This window comes from Podarcis bocagei (assembly GCF_964188305.1).
Source record: "Podarcis bocagei genome assembly, chromosome: 1".
NCBI classification, from domain to species: Eukaryota; Metazoa; Chordata; class Lepidosauria; order Squamata; family Lacertidae; genus Podarcis; species Podarcis bocagei.
Window position 1 is genome coordinate 104,002,851 of NC_138125.1, and position 17,431 is coordinate 104,020,281.

The 17,431-nt window shown below is 46.7% G+C and overlaps 1 protein-coding gene and 1 long non-coding RNA gene across 4 annotated transcripts in view; one reads left to right on the plus strand and one right to left on the minus strand.

Annotated features, from left to right (window-relative positions):
* Positions 1–4,666, minus strand: part of ZEB2 (zinc finger E-box binding homeobox 2) — a 173,979-nt gene extending 169,313 nt beyond the window's left edge. Inside the window, exons 1-2 of one of the 3 annotated variants that reach the window (XM_081167605.1) lie at positions 4,324–4,666; positions 943–1,080 (exon numbers count right to left, since the gene is read on the minus strand). In XM_081167605.1, coding sequence (XP_081023731.1) covers positions 943–1,015 — 73 coding nt within the window. In that variant the 5' untranslated portion in view covers positions 1,016–1,080; positions 4,324–4,666. Of the gene's footprint in view, positions 1–942; positions 1,081–4,096 lie in introns of all 3 variants that reach the window. The other 2 variants (XM_081167604.1, XM_081167606.1) reach the window with 2 other exon arrangements.
* Positions 4,387–7,635, plus strand: LOC308572197. The gene is made up of 2 exons (XR_014001639.1): positions 4,387–4,460; positions 7,380–7,635. It is a non-coding gene; the product is annotated as an uncharacterized lncRNA (long non-coding RNA).
* The last annotated feature ends 9,796 nt before the right edge of the window (positions 7,636–17,431 follow it).

Consider the following 17,431-nt stretch of genomic DNA (forward strand, 5'->3'; position numbering starts at 1 on the left):
GAGGAATCTAACGGGTCTTCTTGGGCGATCTCGCCGGCGCAGGAGCGCAGCAGCCGGGACCGTTAGCTAACTCGCCCCAGAGGCGAGAAACTTTCTGCTTTTCCCAACGCCCTGAGCCAAGAGAAGCGACGGGGACTGGAAGGGGGGGGGGAGAGGAGGAATCTCCTTTCCTCTCTCTCTTCCTTCCTCTCAGCGCCCGGAGTCTCCCACCCCCGCTCCGCTTCCTTAAGGAATCTCCCCCCCGCCCCGCGCCATCAACTCCTCCAAGGAAGCCCCGGGACCTTCCCTCCCTCTGCCTACTTTGATCGGACTTCTCCCCCCCCCCCAAAAAAAAGAAGAAGGAAAGAGGTGGGTGGAGGGTGTGTGTGAAGCGAACCAAATCTTAAGGAGCGCTCGCGGGGGGGGGGGCACACAGACACACACAGGAATAGCAACGCCCTGGGATCCCCCACCGCCGATCCTCTCTGCCACTCACTTTCTCTCGGGCTCCCTGAAACTCTCGCTCTCTCCGCTCCAGAAATACACAACAAACAAGACGGACAGATCTCTAGCTCGCCCTCCCTCCGTCTCTTTCTCTTTCTCTCTCTCTCTCTCTCTCGGTGGGTCTCCCCCCCCCCTTTCCTCCTCTCTCTTTTCTCCGCCGCGGTGCAAGCGATCGCCCTGCTCCAAACCCACCGCGGGCATTGGGGGGGTTTGGGGGGGCTTTTTGCTGCTTTCTTTCTAGCAACACCCCCCTCGTCCAAATACGCACACCTCCTTTCATATTTCCTTGCCTTTTCTCCAAACCTCCCCCCCCTCCCCACTCCGCCGGCAATCGTCTCGAAGTGTCGCCAGGACGCAAAGTAGAAAAAAAGAAAAAAAATGAAGAAGGGAAAAAAGTTTGATGGAGGGCTTCCCCCTCCCCCGCTCTGCCCTTCCCCGGCGGCTCCCTTCTCTCCTTACCGTTTTTCCTTCTTGGATTGGCTTGTTTTCGCCTCTTACACCTGGGGCCATCCGCCATGATCTGCTGCTTCATTGATAAGAGTGGATCAGATGGCAGCTCGCATGGACTCGACTCCCTGATTCAGCAGCACGCAGACTCTATGGAGCAACCAAACAGAGGCACCGGGTGGGCATGGCGAGATCCCGTTCAAACGCGCGGCGCCAAAGGGAGCCCACGGACACAGCGGAGAGGCTCTCCCCACAGGCAACCCCCCACCCCCCACCCCGACACCTCCCCACCCTGCACAAAAGAAGGACCCCCACCCCGAGCAGCCCAGGCGCCGTGCACAGCAGCGCTCGCCTTGCGCACCACACAGCGCCACACACAAAAACACACACACGCTCTCCTTTCGCCCTTCCTCGGAAGTGTCTGGCTGGGGGTGGGGGTGACTTTTTTCTTTCTTTCTTTGAAATGCATGCTCTTCTTTTAACAGACAAAATACCTCCCATTATTATTATTATTATTATTATTATTATTATTATTATTATTATTATTAACATTAACATTATTATTATCTCCCCCTCCACCACCAGTGATCAGACACACACACACAAGTATTACATCTTCAGAAATGACTCATGACCCGTAGAGGGAATGCACTCGGTTTTAATGGTTTTGTTTTCTGTCTCCCTCTCTCTCTCTGTGTGTGTGAGTTTTTAAACAGGAAAAAAAAACGTTGCTTGACTCAAATCGCTGGGCGGATTTTTTCCTCCGAAAAGTACTGAGGACCTCACGACGCTGTTTCTTGTTTGCATAACCAATGACACCTTAATATATATATATATTGAAAGTATATGGCTGCGAACTGATAAGAGCTGCAGAAGAACAGGCTTATCTGCCTTCTCGCTCGCTCCCCCCCCCCGCGTTTCTCACACTTTTAAAGTCACGCTGGCAATATCCTGCACAGGGTTCTCCCCCCCCTCCCCAAATGTAATTTCAGCCTCCCTTCTTTAGAAAGAAAATAAGAAGAGGGGTTGCGGGAGAGATGTGAAACTACTCTTGTGAGACTGTCTTATTAGTGGATCTCATTTTTAAAAAATTGTGTGTGTACACACACACACACAGAGTCTTGTAAAACTGGTGCACTTTCTCGCTGACACGGCCGCATACTGGATGTGAGCTTTAAGACTGTCAAAACTGGGGAAACGAGGAAACCCCTCGCTGTCTGGCTGATCTAAGCAAACGCTGTAGCTTCAGAACATGCACCCACACAGCACAACACAAACAACAACAACAACCACAACCCAGCATACTCTGACTTAAGGACGAGTTTAAACAAGGAAGGCGGACTGGGTAGTGTGTGTGTGTGTGTGTGTGTGTGTGTGTGTGTGTGTGTGAGAGAGAGAGAGAGAGAGAGAGAGAGAGAGAGAGAGAGAGAGAGAGAGACTATAAAAGATGCAGCAGATGCAAACTGTAAAACAAGGACAATTAACCCTTGCTCTCCTGGACCAAATTTATCCTAACCTCGTCTTTTGTCTCCCCCCTTTTATTTATATACTAGGCTTTTGCCATCTAGAAATGGACTCGCAGGCTCGTCTCTTTAGGCTGGAAAACCTCTCACCGCACTTGCGTGAGAGCAAGTCCCGCTGAAGTCAGGGGAACTTACTTACGAGTAAGCATGGGCTGCACAACGCAGAACTTTACAGATCTGGCAGGAGAAGGGGAGGGGGATTTCTTCCCTTCCTTTTATGTGGTTGTTTCCCTATTAACTTTAAAGGCGATTTAAGAAAGGAAGAAATGAAATGAAATAAACCTTGCGGCAGTGTGTTGTTTGGAGATTAGCTTCAAATGCACTGTGTTGTGCAGGTAAGGCTGTGTAAGATGGCACAAGCGAGGCCAGCCCTGTGTCTTGGACTCAGCTGCCTATGAACCCATCTTGAGCCACTGAAATGTGTGTGTGGAAGAGCGAGGGGAATCAGCACCCCATTTCATGTTTGCTGGAGACTTCTAACTCTGTAGCAACTATCTTCTCCATTAAAAGAAAAGATCTAGCAGGAGGCTAAGAAATTATTCAAAACAACAACCTGATCCTTGAAAGCATCCTTGGGTAAGTGGCGAAATTCTCTAAGAATCTACCAATGGAGAGGATCACCGTCAAGGATTCTCACTGCCTACTTACCCTTTGATATTCATTTTTTTTTAAGGTTGCTAAAAATTGTGAAAATTGGGATCTCACCAAAGTCCCTCTACTCCACCCCTCGTCTCTTCCTGGGCGAATTCTGATTTTGTTCCCCTCTTTACATTTTTTTTTTAATTTTTGTGCTACAAACGACTTTTAAGCAAGTTGCAGTCACTACTTTCACTTCTTGTTGAGAATCCCAGAAGCTGAGGTGTTAACTTCACCCAGTCTCAGAGAAATAAAAGCAAGAAATGAAACTGACTAAGCATACAGAACAGCAAAAAAAGAAAAGAAAAGAAAAACTTTCTTGGTTGCTTTGGAAGAGACTAAATAGAAGCCTGCCACTAACCCTAAGAGCTGCAGCCAGCTAATAATACATTTGGTGGGGCTGGTTTGCTGGGAGTTCTTTTTAAAGCAAAGCCCCAACTAAAATCTTATTATCCAGCCGTGCCTGTGTTGGTCTTGTTCACAGCTTGAAAATCATTAACAGGTACGTGCAAACTTTAAGATGTGTAAACGTGAGGACGAAGAGAAGCGAGCGGAATGCTGCTTTAAAAAAACAACAACCCACAACAGACCGAAGAATAATAGAAAGGCGAACTTTCCCTACTCCTGGTGGGAACCATAAAACGTAAAATAAAAATGGAGGGGGGTGCAAAATAACCTTTTCCACCTGGTAAGCCAGGTGGGTATATGTCCTGGTAGAGCAGGGAGACCCTAGGTAATAACAGTTTGCAGGCAGAAACAACTCCCTTCCTCTCTCTCTCTCAGAAAGTGGTCCCAAGTAAATGTAGATTTCAGTTCAAAAATGAGAACTCACCCCACCTCACCACTTCCTCCCTAGCTGTAGACAAGGAAAACAGACCCCAAGACAGCAATTGTTTTTAAAAGAAAAAGACGGGGGGAAAGAGAGAAAGAGAGAAAGAACGAGAGGGAGAAGCGGAACAACAATGAGCAAAAATAGAAAAGAGAGGAAAATATAACCGAGAACGTACCTGCGAAGTCTTGTGTGTAGTTTTGGTCAGCAATGGAGAGAAGAAGAAGCATGAAAAAGCCGCGGAGTGGAGGAAGGAGGGGAGAAAAAAAGGTGCAGGGAGATGTAGCTGGTTGGAAGAGAGGACAAAATGGTCAAAAAGCCTCGGAAAGAGTTGTCGGAAGGGACCGTTATTCCTGCTGGGCAGGTTAGGACTGATCTCTTTCTGCCACTCCAGGAAACACAAACCTGGGGACGGACTGACGTGTTACGCCTCTTCTAATGACATTTTTTTCTTTTTCTTTTCTGTAGGAGAGAGAGGAGAGAGGACCCTGAAACACACGCCACCTATCTTTGTGGGGAGGGATAATTGAAGAGCGCCAAACGTGAGCATCATGTGGAAACGTGATCGCCAAGTTTCTCTCTGGGAAAGGAAGGATCTGGGATAGATTATACCTTGAAGTCTCCGCGAACGCTTTAGTGGAAGAAATGAAATTCCACCTCCCTCTCTCTCTCCTCCTCCTCCTCCCCCCTCCCCTCCGCCTTTCCCTCCCTCTTTTCCACCCTCCCCTGGCCTGCCTGCCTCCTTCCCTCCCTCCCTCCCCAGCCATCAAGTCTTTGGCATCATTATCCTCTTCGCTAAATCCTACTGGATGCGAGGCGGAAAACGGTGAACACCATTCACAGAACTAGCCCAACTCAAAGGAACTGAAAGTTGCAAGGAGACACCCGGAGGCTGTGCGGTTCGCATCCCGCAGGCTTGCTCGCAGCGCGCGGCTATAGAGCAAGACGGGATCTGCAGCAGGGAAAGAGAGATCTAGGGATCGTTTGTTTGTTTGTTTGTTTATGGGCTTCCTCCCTCGATTGCTTTTCCTTCGCGCCCCTTTCAAATTGCAGATGCCAGAGTGACGGGGCAGGCGGGGAAAACAAAAAACAAAACTATTCATAATAAAACTTAGGGGTAGAAAGGAAGACGCTGAATTAGCGCTGAAGATATATAACAAGTGGCCAATGAACTCCTGGTCCTTAAAAAAATAAAAATAAATTTATGGGGCGTTTCAAAGCTGCTAAGCGCGCTTACTTAGAGGCAAAACCTTCTGCTGGAGATAGAACTTTTACTTGAGAGTGAATGCAGCGAGGATCTCTCGTGTGTGTGCGTTAATAAGTCCCTGCTGCTCTTTTTTGTGGGTGGGAGGGAGAAAATATCGACATTTTTCTCTTGGGGTGTATGCAAAGGCTGAGAATTGGGGGAAAATAATAATTGCTTCCCCCCACCTTCTGTTCTCCTTTCACACTTGCAAGGAGATAGTTAGAGGGGCAGTTAGGAAACACATAATATGTATAGAGGAGTATACGGGCGAAGTGCGGTGTAAAAAGACTCGGAACCCATAAACAAGCAGACAAAATAAAGGCAGAATGCATATTCAGTGTATGAAACATATAGGTAGCTTTCACGGACTTTTGCAACTGTGGCTTTAAGCTTGTTTACTCGGAAGCAAATCCCTCTGTGGTCAGTGGGGTTAGCATCACAGTAACTGTTCTTTAGGATTGCAGTCAAAGATTTAGACAGATTGACTTCTACCTGCACCAGTATATTAGAATATCACACACACACACAGATAGACAGACAGACAGATAGACACACACACACTCAGTGTCTCTCTCTTACACACAGATGGCCCTTGAAGGGCAGAAAGTTGAGTGGGTAGCTTTGCATTTCATGGGGGTAACAAGTCTTTTTTGTGTGTGCGCTCGCGGAGAGGGGGGGGGCTTTGGCAAAGATTAAAATGAAAATTAAGCCCTGAGACTCCACCTTTGCACTGTGGGGATTGGTTATGCAAATGGGGAAGGGATTTCCTGGCGAAGGCAGCTTTCTACTGTATGGTTAATTAAATCATCACTCAAAAAGGTTTCCAATGTGACGCGCCTGTCCTAATCCAATCAGGTTACGTAGGTCCTAAACAAGAAAGATATTCCTCTACCCCCCCCCCCCACATCTGGAAGTCAGCAATTTAGCAAGTACTGCACATTATTAACCAATTCCGAGTCCACGGTCCCAGGGGAACCTTTAAAACACACACGCACAGCACACACAACTTAAAGTGTGTTCTTAACCAATGCTCTTCTGTTTGCTTAATCAAAAAGCTGCTTTGCAGGCGCATCGTCGGAGGGGCTGGGGGGGTTGGGAGAGACCACCGGCTGCAGGCGAAGTCCTTAAAAGCACCCGGAGAGGATGAAAGAGGCCCGGCTGGGCGGCGGGGAGAGGAGAGAAGAAGGGGATCCTTTGCTGGGTTCAGCTTCCCCCATATTTTCCCCCAGCAGCAACCCCTTCCTTTTCTCTGCGAGATAACTTTTTGCCTGATCTCAGTACTTCCTATAAAGAAACACCCACCCACCCATCCAGGGGAAAAAGTTCCAATCCGCGAGGTTGGCTGGCATGATCCCGTGCTGAAACTAAACAGGAGCTGCCCAGACACACACACACACACACACACACACGAGAGAGAGAGAGAGAGAGAGAGAGAGAGAGAGAGAGAGAGAGACTGGGTTCCTCCGGCAGCATCTTCCTCGCTTGGCCACAGTTAAATCTCTTAGAGAGCGCTCCTCTCTTTCTCTGCAGACCCCCTCCGACCCCGCCAGCTCCTTCCCACTGAAGGAAACTGAAACGAATGCTGCGCTGATCCGACACTCCACTTTTACTTACAGTAAGCTAAGATAAACTGCTGGCGAGCTGTGCATTGAACGGGCGCCTTGAGCGAGGCGACTGGGATGCGTGCTCCAGTCCCTGGCAAACACCGCCTCCAAAGGGAAAAGGCTCCTGAAGCTCAGGACCAGGGGGTGGGGGGATGGATGCGTATTTTGGAAAGGGGAGAGGGGGTAGCACACTCTTGCCACCTTGCTGGCCGAGGGAGGAAGAAAAAGGAATAAAAAGCAGCCCAAATCAGAACATGCAACCGCATCCTCTCCGCCACACACACCCTACTTCCCTCTCTTTCGAAGCTTTGGGTGAATCATTTCCAAAACTGCGGGGACACGGTCCAAATAAACCCAAACAAGGCTTTTGGGGAGAATTTATTTCCTCCCTGCCATCCGAAAATAGGTCTAAATCTTCCGCTCAGGAGGAACTGGAAGGAGGTAGAGAGACACCCCTCACCTCTCCTCGCAATTCCTGCCTCGCGCGCGCATTGGGATTTCTTGTTCCGTGTTTGAAGGAAATATTCAGACGTTTTGGTTGACACGCATTTGGGGTTAGGATAAGCGCGGGGATCTTTGGAGCGGGCTTCTAAATCAAATGCTCATTTCAGGTTTGCTTGACGGGAAGCTTTCTCCTGGTGTCATCCGGACAGCAGCCCCCCCCCCGCCTCCCATACCGCCACGACCCACACTCCGGATCGAACTGGACCCAATTGCCCCGTCCGATCCGAATCAAAGAGGGCTTTTTCCCCATTGACACCTTCTCCGGGACATGTAAGGCAGGTTCCTAACGGTGGGACGCCCGGAAGAAGCGAAGGAAACTTCTTTTTCTTAACCTGTGACTATTAAAGAGCCTCTTCCACTTAAGACCTGTCGTTTTTGTGTTAATTCAGAACATCTCTTTTTTTCCTTTTTTTAAAAAATCCTGATCCACTGATGATGGCAAAAAGATGAAGCTCAGTAATTAGACAAGTGGGAGAAGAGCCTCTCCCGGCTTTTATTCTGGTTCTTTGCATTGAGTTGGGATAAAACTTCCCTCTCTTTTCTCTTTTGAGGATAGGGGGAGAGCTAAACTGTTTACTGACTGACCTAAAGATCCCTATCCCGGAGACAAGGGTACCATTCGTTTTTAGACGGAGGCGCCTCTGGATTTCTGGAGAGAGGGACAAGAGGGTGAGCAGATCCTGTTGCAAATACGAACGCGAAGTACCAATCCCAGGCAGCCAGATCCCAAGTCTTTTTCATCTGAAGGAGGTATTTTCGGATCTGGTCTGGAGCTCTAAAGCACAGTGACCCTTCTGAAAGAGCTACAGCGAACCTACACCAATAATACTAATACTAATACTGATAGCAACAACCTCCTTTTCTGAATTCTCGATTACACGTCTCCCTCCCCTTTATCTGAAGTGCAAGTGCTTAACATGTAATCTCATTACCACCCCTTTATATATTATTCTTACATCTCTAGATTATTAACTAGGACACGAGGTGGTGGGGTGGTAGTGGGGGGAAGAGCCAAATTGCTTCCAAATATTTCCCCCCCTCGCTTTAAAGCAAAGAACGAGCTTTAGATTTCTCCCCCCACCCCTTCAAATAAATGGGAGTTACACGGGCAATCCTTTGCGAGGAGGACAGAGACCGAACCAGACCGTAGGAAGGTCCTGGTGGATTTAGAGGAAATACACTGGCGCGGCCAAAATAATTCCTAGACACTTAGGAAGCCCCCCCCCCCCGCAGAGCCATCCTTTAGTTTCCACAAACTCCCGAAACACGCGTGGAAAGAGGGAGGGGGGAAGGCAGGCGGGGGAGGCTAACAACGCGGGGGGGGGGAACGCTCCCCGAAGAGACTTTTCGCAAGATTGGTACGTAACCGCTCAACTCTTAGTAGCAAGGATGCTTTATTATTATTATTATTATTATTATTATTATTATTATTATTATTATTATTATTATTATTATCATCACGCTGCTAAACAGGGAGAGGGGTTTGGGCTGAAGATTTGTGTCAGAAAATAGCAACATAAAAAAATTAATAAAAATGAAGCCTATCACCACTGAGGAAGAAGAGGCGAAACAACTTTCACCTCCGCGGTTAGGACGCGCGGCTTCGTGAAGCTACAGGAGGAATGCAAGTGCTCTTTTCCTGGGCTAAGCAAGATTTTGACATCAGCGCCGAAAGCGAAGGGAAAACTGATCGATGCTCTGCTTCGCCCCCTCCCAGACAAACGAAGCGTCTCCCTTGCCTTGGCTTCGTCCAAGCCTCCAGTCCCATCCTTGGCAGGAAGTTGCCGTGGGGGAAAAAGGGAGGGAGAAAAAAAAGAGGGAAAAAAGGAGAGACTTACTTTCGAGTAAACTTAGAGATGCTTGGGAGACGCACGTGTGAGATTTGCAGCACGAGGCTGGGCATGTTGACACAGAAGGATGCCCAGCACGGGTTTCAAGGGGGCTGCCGCTCAAGTAAGCCTCATTTTATTTATTTATTTGTTTGTTTATTTACATTGTCATCATTATTATTATAGCACACTCTTGGGAATTCAAAAAGAAATGAAAAGAAAACCCCCCACCTTCAGTTCCACAAGCCACCAAATTAGCAGCCTGAGCAAACCAGACGTTGGGTGGATGGGGCGGACGCGACCCCGTCTGGCGCTGAGGAGCAAAAAAAATGGTCCCCGCGTGTCTTTCCCCTTCCCCATCGCTGCAACTTTTCCCCTGCGTAAAGAAAAGAGGACACTTGGGGCCAGCCAAACGTGTCTGCCGAAGAAGAGGATGCCAGGCGGGCACCGGGCTCTGCCTTGCCCTCCGCCGATTGCCCCCTTTGTTCCATTGCCTCCATCCCCCACGTGAGAGGGGCCGTGGGAAGCGGGCGGCGGGGGGAGCGCGCGCCTCGGCCCCCCTTGGCCCGGCCTGTCCACGGACTGCGCCACCAGCGGCTCCTCTCTGGCCGGGCTCTCCTTTTCCCCCACGTGACGCCGCGGCCCTATTTCCGGTTGGCCGGGGGGCTGCGGTGGGAGCCGAGCGAGCGGCCACCTGCCTCCCTCCCTCCCTCGCACGAGCCTCCCCCGCCGAAGGGCGGCCGGGGGCTCATTAGCATGAGAAAAGGGCGCGCGCTCTGCCTCGGCGTCTCCCGCGCGCTCTCCGTCTCCCCGCGCATATGGCGAGGGCCCGCCGAAGCAGGCAGGCGAGGTCGGAGCCAGGGGCTCCTCAGGGTGACGGACGGACGGGCGTGAGGGGGGGGGGGGACTCTTTCTTGAAAGGCGCTGGGAAAGGGCTTGGCCAACTCGGCGGCGGCCCTTCCCGAGACTGCGCTTCCAGAGGATCCTGCAGGTTACCCAGTTAAGCGTAGGATTGTTGGCCTGCTCTCTTCTGGCCCGGGCTGCCAAGAAAGTGTCTGTGAAATTAGAGGTATATTGATGACAGGGGAACCTCACTCGCTCCCATTGTGTCTGGGTGGATTCAGATGAGCAGCTTTTGACATTTGGGATTTTGGGGTTGCTTGGGTAGGTTTCTTTTCCTGCAAACTGAAGGCCTGCAGAATTGGGTTGCCTAATAGTACCCAGCAAGCAACGGGCCTTCCTGTTTTCTGCAAGCCGCAGTAGGAAAAGTGTATGCCGTCTTTTCTGTTTTCTCTTTAAAGATGCAGTTTAAAAGGAGTTTCACTTTTTGGCTTGTTCATTTGGAAGGAGACAGCCCCCGGCGTATAACGCTTGGTACACATGGCGTCTCAAGAATACAGCATGCCCTGGAGGAAGAGGAGGATTGGTCTGCTTAAAATTCATAATCCTTACAAAGTGGCTGCCCCATTCATGAAGTGTTCCTTCTTTGTAGGGGGAGTAAACACAATCACAGTGAAGAGAAAGAAAAGACATTTATTCACGGAGTAGTAATACTTCTAAACCACACAAATGCAGGGCCAGCGTTTCATAATTTAGTATTATTTTTGCATTGATTTGTATATGAAATAGGTGGAGTTTCATTTTGCATTTCCCGGGGTTGATTGTTTCACCATCCAATCTGTGAGCTCAGAGGCTTGCATTTGCGAGCTGTGAATATGTGCTGTGTAGTTCACTGGGCATACGTGGGTCACCTCCAAGGCAAAGAAGTGGTAGCTGAGGGCTGGTGTCTGTGTTGCACTCTTACCCCTTCTTTAATTTTGCTGCAAGTACACTTCTCGGGCAGGCAGTGGATGCATGTCTGGTGCAGACACACTTCACACCTGTTCTTTGGCTATGAGGAGAAGGGGAACTCCAGGCTGCCTTCCTAGAACAGGGAGATTTCAGTAATTCAGTAGCTTAAGCCAAGTCAAATTTCTTTCTGGAAGGGATTGTAAGAAGAATTGCACAGTGTGGCCAGCTGGAACTTTGTAGGATTGTTGTGGGTTTTTTTTGTACAGACACCTGATATTTTCATAATAGGTAGATTTTTTTTTGGAAAAGATGATCAGCTGGTGCTCGAGTTCTGCAGCCACGTTTTAGCTGAAGTGTAAGCATCTTGTACTGACACTCACACTGCAGAACTAGAAAATGCAAAAGGATCAGATATTTTCACAAGAGGACATATACCACAACATGTTGTGACACTTTTTTCCAGCACCTAACAGGAATGTTCTTGTTTAGGGTTACTGCCAGCCACCTGGAGATGTCTTTTTCTAATTCTTAGGAGCTCAAGGAAGCCAATTTACTCTCCCTCTGTGGTTTTCTATCTCTTTCTTTTCCTGCGTTCTGTTAAGACTGAGCATGTTCAGTTTGGGATTGTTTTGTTAGTTTTCTTTTTTTTACTTCTGCAAACCTTGAGGTTTCCTTTGAGCATTCTGAGTGCACCGAGTTCCTTGTTAGAGGGAACAATTGTGCCTGATTAACATAACTTGCATATCATTTTAAAAATCATGGCAGATATATTTGGAGGATATTGTTTGCTCTATGCTATACTATCCCCTCCCCCGATAAAGTTCTTATGCACAGACTTGGAAATGGCAACATATGATGAATTCCTGTATCATTCCCATGTCAAAACAGCACTATGAATCGCTGCTTCGTCCATATGATATTCAGGTCACTCCTGTTTCAGTTCTAGGATTGGGCTATGTATCCTGATATATAATAATTGTTTAAAATTTTTACTTTTATATTTATTACAACTTACACCCTGCTTTTCACCATCAGCATCCCGAAGTGGCTTACAGAATAAAAGTATGCAACAAACAAAGTTTAGAGCATAAATTGAAACATCAGAGACTTAAAACTTCAGAGCGGCATTCACGGTGCAGAGGCCTCCAAAAATAAAAGAGTTCTAATCTGGTTTCTGAAACTTGGCAGGGATTGTGCTTCCCTGGTTTCTAGTGGGAGGGAGTTCCACAGAGCTAGGTTCCCTACACTGAAGGCCAACTCCTTGTTGACATGAGTTGTGCTTCTGGTTCCCTGTGGGAGTACTAATATTGCTGCCCCTAGATGATCTCATTGATCATTTTGGGAGACATGGGTTAAAGCATTCTGGACCTAAGTTGTTCTGGAGTTTGCACACTAGTATCTTGAACCTGGCTTGGTCCTCTGTTATTTGCCACTCAGTGGCAAAGCGTTTGCTTTTTCTACAGGATGCCTCACGTCCAATCCCTGTTGCTTCCGTTAATACAAGGACATCCAACTCCCAAGAGACTGCAATCTGCTTCCGGAAAAAACTGGCAGTGATCTACCCATTTTTTTTGGGGGGGGGAGTTCACAGTTTGGGGGAGGAGACATGATTCTAAATAACGCGAGCGATAAGGATCCCGCAATCATCCGGGGATCAACCTGTCTATTGCGGTCAACCGGTTGGACACCCCTGCGTTAAGAGATGGCCATGTTCCAGTTGATGGGGAAGATGAAGGGACCCTCTGCAAGACACAGGAGAGTATTCTAGTCTTGTAGGTGAAATTGTGCTGGTAAAAGGCAAAGCAGCTTCCTGTCGGGAAGGGCTGTAGCTCAGTGGTAGAGCATCTGCTTTGCATGCAGAAGGTCCCAGGTTCAGCCTGCAGCATTAGCCAGGTTCAACCCCTGCCTGAAACCCTGGAGAGTCGCTGTTGGTCAGTGCAGATGATACATGCTTAGATGGACCAGTGTTTGATTCTGTATAAGGCAGCTTCCTGCATTCCTGTCTGTGCATATTTGCAAGTGTATTAGAAGTGTGTTTGTCCTTTTGAAAGTAAGTGGATAACACAATCCTGGGTGGATTCCTTTAGTGTTCATTCTTGGGATATAAGGGGCAGTTGCCGCTCTTGCGTCTCCCGTGACACCAATATTCAACTCCGGGTACTCTCTCTGGTGAAGTTGGTGGTTATTAGCATTCCTTCCTTCCCTTTGTTTACAGTTTCTTATTTACTTTGTTGAATTTTTTAAAAGTTGCAAGAATTCTGTCAAATACATATATTCAACAGTATTTAGGCCTCAAAAAATAAAGATGCATTAGAAAGATGCCTATTATGCTTCAGAATTATTAATTGACATTTTTTATGATGAATAATTAATCATTGGAATAATTTTTGTATCTCTGATCTGAACACATATTTGCATATCTAATGTCTGATTTTAAATGTGGTTTCTTTAGTTGCATTCTCCCAGGACAAAGAGATGAAGTAAGAAACATCCTAATGTGAAACTATCCCCCCTCCACCACCTCCTTGGGTTGCACTTGTAAAAGTGGGTTTATTGAGAGAGAAATTTCACTCAAGATATGAAGTTGTCAACAAACTTTGTACGCCTTATGGGTGCATTGTAGAAAACATATTCAGATATGACTGGCATGAATTAATCCATTTAGGTCCTACTTCCTTAAATTCTGTGATAAGTTTAAGATCCACATTTAATTTATTTGACAAGTGGCCTGGTCCAATGGATGCTTTCTTGGAAATAAATCTTGCTAAAATCAGTAGGATTTATAGTCATAGATAGATCGATAATCTGGCTATCTATGACATACATATCTCTGTCCTTTTTAAAGCTGTGTTTATATGACTCTTAGCCATACTCCATTTATTGCTCTATGTTTAAGCATAGGTACAAGCCCAATGCTGATCCAGTTGATCTTCTCAGCAGGCCCTACTGAGAGAAAGCTGGAGGAAACATATCTCTCTGTATATATCCCATTTGTTAGACACCTGCTACTGTAAAAGTCTTGATGTGACTTACAGCTTAGTGCAAAACACATTCTATGCAAGGCATTTTGAATTAAAAACAAAAGCAGCACCTTCAATAAAATAACCAGTGGATTTAAAAAAATTCAAGCCAACCCTAGAAAATACACATCATCATAATAATCAACAAGCCAAAAATGCCCACAGAGACAGCCATGACGTTAACCAAATGCCTAGGAAAATATGAAAGCCCTTGCCTGGTGCTGGAAATAGGTAGGTGCCAGGTGAATATTCTTTCAGAGAGTGTTCTACACAGCGGAGACTACAGGCAAAGGCCACCTCTCTTCATAACCCTCTGCATCTTCATCCAAGGAGGAACTCAGATGATGACCTCATGGTTTGTATAGGCTCATGTCAGAAGAGGCCTTCAGTTAGGTAATAGGCCCCCAAACTGTGTAAGGTTTTATAGGTTAAAACCAGCACTTTGAATTGGACTCAGAAATGTATGGGTCAATATTTTTTTACCAATAATAGTTGTTCAGCAACAATGTGCACTTTGATACAGAAAAACCCATGCACTAGCTATGAAATTGTTGTGTGTTCTAGGTTAGGATAAATTCTCAGTCTGTGGTAGGCAGCAGCCAGAAATCTTGATTCTAAGTGGTCATATAATAAGACCAGAATCTGGAGGAGGACAAACTTGTGTTTTGTTTCTGCCTTTGATTTGATTCCACCATAGAACTTTATCAGGATTTACACCTCATTCACCTTTTGTTTTATTTTGTTTTAAAGCCCCTGACAGATTTACCCCATTAATATAAAATTCTCCTGACTGCTGTTCTAATAAGAGAACTGTGATTGTGCCTGTAAGATCCTTCAGGGATGGAGGGAATTGCAGAGTGTATGGTTTTATGGCAACAGCTTTAGTATCAAACAAGAACTTACACTGAGTACTACCTGAGTCTTTCATGGCTTCTTGACTTGCTCTTGCTTGTGGAGAAGAGCACACACTTGAGTCCTAAATAAAACCTAGGCCAGAACTGCTCCAGATTGAAATATGCTAGAACCGAGGTGGGAAAATATAATGCAAGACTCTTGGGTTGAGCTTTTCCATTCCGCTCCTTGTGCTGGGATTGTGTAAAATACAGTTGTACCTTGGAAGTCAAACGGAATCCATTCAGGAAGTCTGTTCCACTTCCAAAACATTCGAAAACTGAAGTGCGGCTTCCAGTTGGCTGCAGGAAGCTCCTGCAGCCAACCGGAAGCTGCAGAAGCCTGTTGGACATTCGGCTTCCAAAAATAGTTCGCTAACAGAACAGTCACTTCCGGGTTTGCGATGTTTGGGAGCCAAAACTTTCGGGAACTAAGCTGTTCCCAAACCAAGGTACGACTACTGTATGTTGATGCCACAAATAATCCTGGCCATGCATTTTGTTTATTTATTTAATTGTGAAATTTATATACTGCCCTTCATTACAAAATGTTCCCGTGGTGAACCTGTTGTTTATGCTGAGTAGAGGAAGCATCCTTCACGATTTCTAAAATTGGTACCCACCTGTCATCTCTTCTGAAGAGCACATAAGAAAGATTGCTCATGTGATAAATGTTTTCAGGATCTATTTTGCTAAAAAAGCACCGCCTGGAGGGTTGGGGAGGGGGGCAGCGTCTTGAAATTACACTTCCAACATGAAGATACCTTAAGTAATGTGTTGGAATTTACATTTTACCTCCACTTTATTGCAAAGTTGCCCCTAGATCTCACCAATCTCATGCAGCCCATGAAACTTGCAGAGTCCCACAGTGCAACCCTCTGCATGCTTGCTCAGAGTTAAGTAGCCATTTGCTCAGTTTGGGTGTTCTCCAGGTTAAATGACAAGGACAACTCCCAAGAGGTACAACTCCCCAAAATAATTCGAGCTATCCCATTCACTACTTCAGCTTTCAGCCGTAGTATTATCGCGGTCCCGTTTTACATAGATGAAATCCTTGCTGCCCTAATAACAGTCTTTGCCAGCCCTTTGCTCCCCCAAAGTAGAAGTGTGCTAAAGATTGCATTCTCAATCTGTTAGACAGACTCTGGGTTTCACTGCCAACATTTCCTAGGCCTGCCTAATTTGTGACCTATCAAGTTGATTGCAGCCAAGTAACCTTTTATAGTCGCCTGCCAGATTCTTGACGACTCCCCCATTTTGCAGTTCCAGGCAGGCAGAAGAACCAGGAATTTATTGAGCCACTTAGTGCATGCTGCTATCCGTGGTTGGCGAGTTGTGTTTAACTTGGCGGGTCACAGGTTTGCAGGGCCTGCTGTGTACCCAGGCAGAACTGGGAGTCCTGAAAACTGAAGCAGACATATTGAATCACCCCCAGCGGTCTTTCCAGCCCAAACTTGTAAAAAAATGAGCCTGATTCTGCTTTAAAATATTGAGCAGCAAAGCAAGCTTAATTGAGAGAGGTGGGTGCAATCCCTTGAACTTTTATTTTATTTATTAAATTTGTATACCCACCCTTCATCCAAAAATCTCAGGGTGGTGGTTCACAACATGAAAATACAAAATGAAAACACGAAATACATAATGAGAACAAGAACAAACCAATCCGATAAGCCCCCACATACTGCAAACACATTAAGAAAACATAGAATGTTAATCAGCCAAAGGCCTGGTTGAAGAGGAATGTTTTTGCCTGGCGCTTAAAAGTATATAATGAAGGTACCAGCTGAACCTCCCTGGGGAGAGCGTTGCACAAATGGGGAGCCACTACAGAAAAGACCCATTTTCATGTTGTCACCCTCTGGACCCCTCATGTAGGAGGAACATGAAGAAGGGTCTCGGAAGATGATATCAGGTAGGTTCATATGGAGAAAGTTGATCCTGAGCTGTTTAAGGCCTTACAGGTGAAGACTAGCACTCTGAATCGGGCCAGGAAACTAATTTGCAGCTAGTGCAGTCAGGCCAGGACTGGTGTAATATACTCAAACTGTCTTGCCCTGGTGAAAAACTTGGGCACCGAATTCTGCACCAGCTGAAGTTTCCGAACCGTCTTCAGAGGCGGAGGCAAAGTGCCTTAATTTAAATACTTTTAATTAAAAGGAAAGTTCATCAAAACCTAACACCCTGTCTTGGCTTTGGCACATTATATTGTGAGCTACAGTGCCACTATTCTAACTTACATTGGTATACAAACATTTGTTAATCTTTCCTGGTCTGAGTCCCTCCCCACCCCTTGACCAGTCATCCATTTGTAACTAGTATAAATCAGTCCAGGCAAGTCTGTCCCTGAAAAAGATTGTTTTCTGGTTTTGAAGTCAGGGCAGAGGACCACAGGCCTGGGAGCCATACGTGGCCCTCCAGACCTTGAGATACTCTGTAAGCCACATCCACCCCCGGCCTTTCTCCATGTCCTCCTTGTGTGGTTTTTGCCTGGCTGGAATTTGTCCTTGAACTGTGATAATAACCCTTACTTGTGTGGATGCAGAGGTATGGAATGGCTAGAAATGCAGCCCACTGTACAAAGGTGAAAGCCACATCTTTTTGTTTCCAGCCACAACCATCACTTGATATA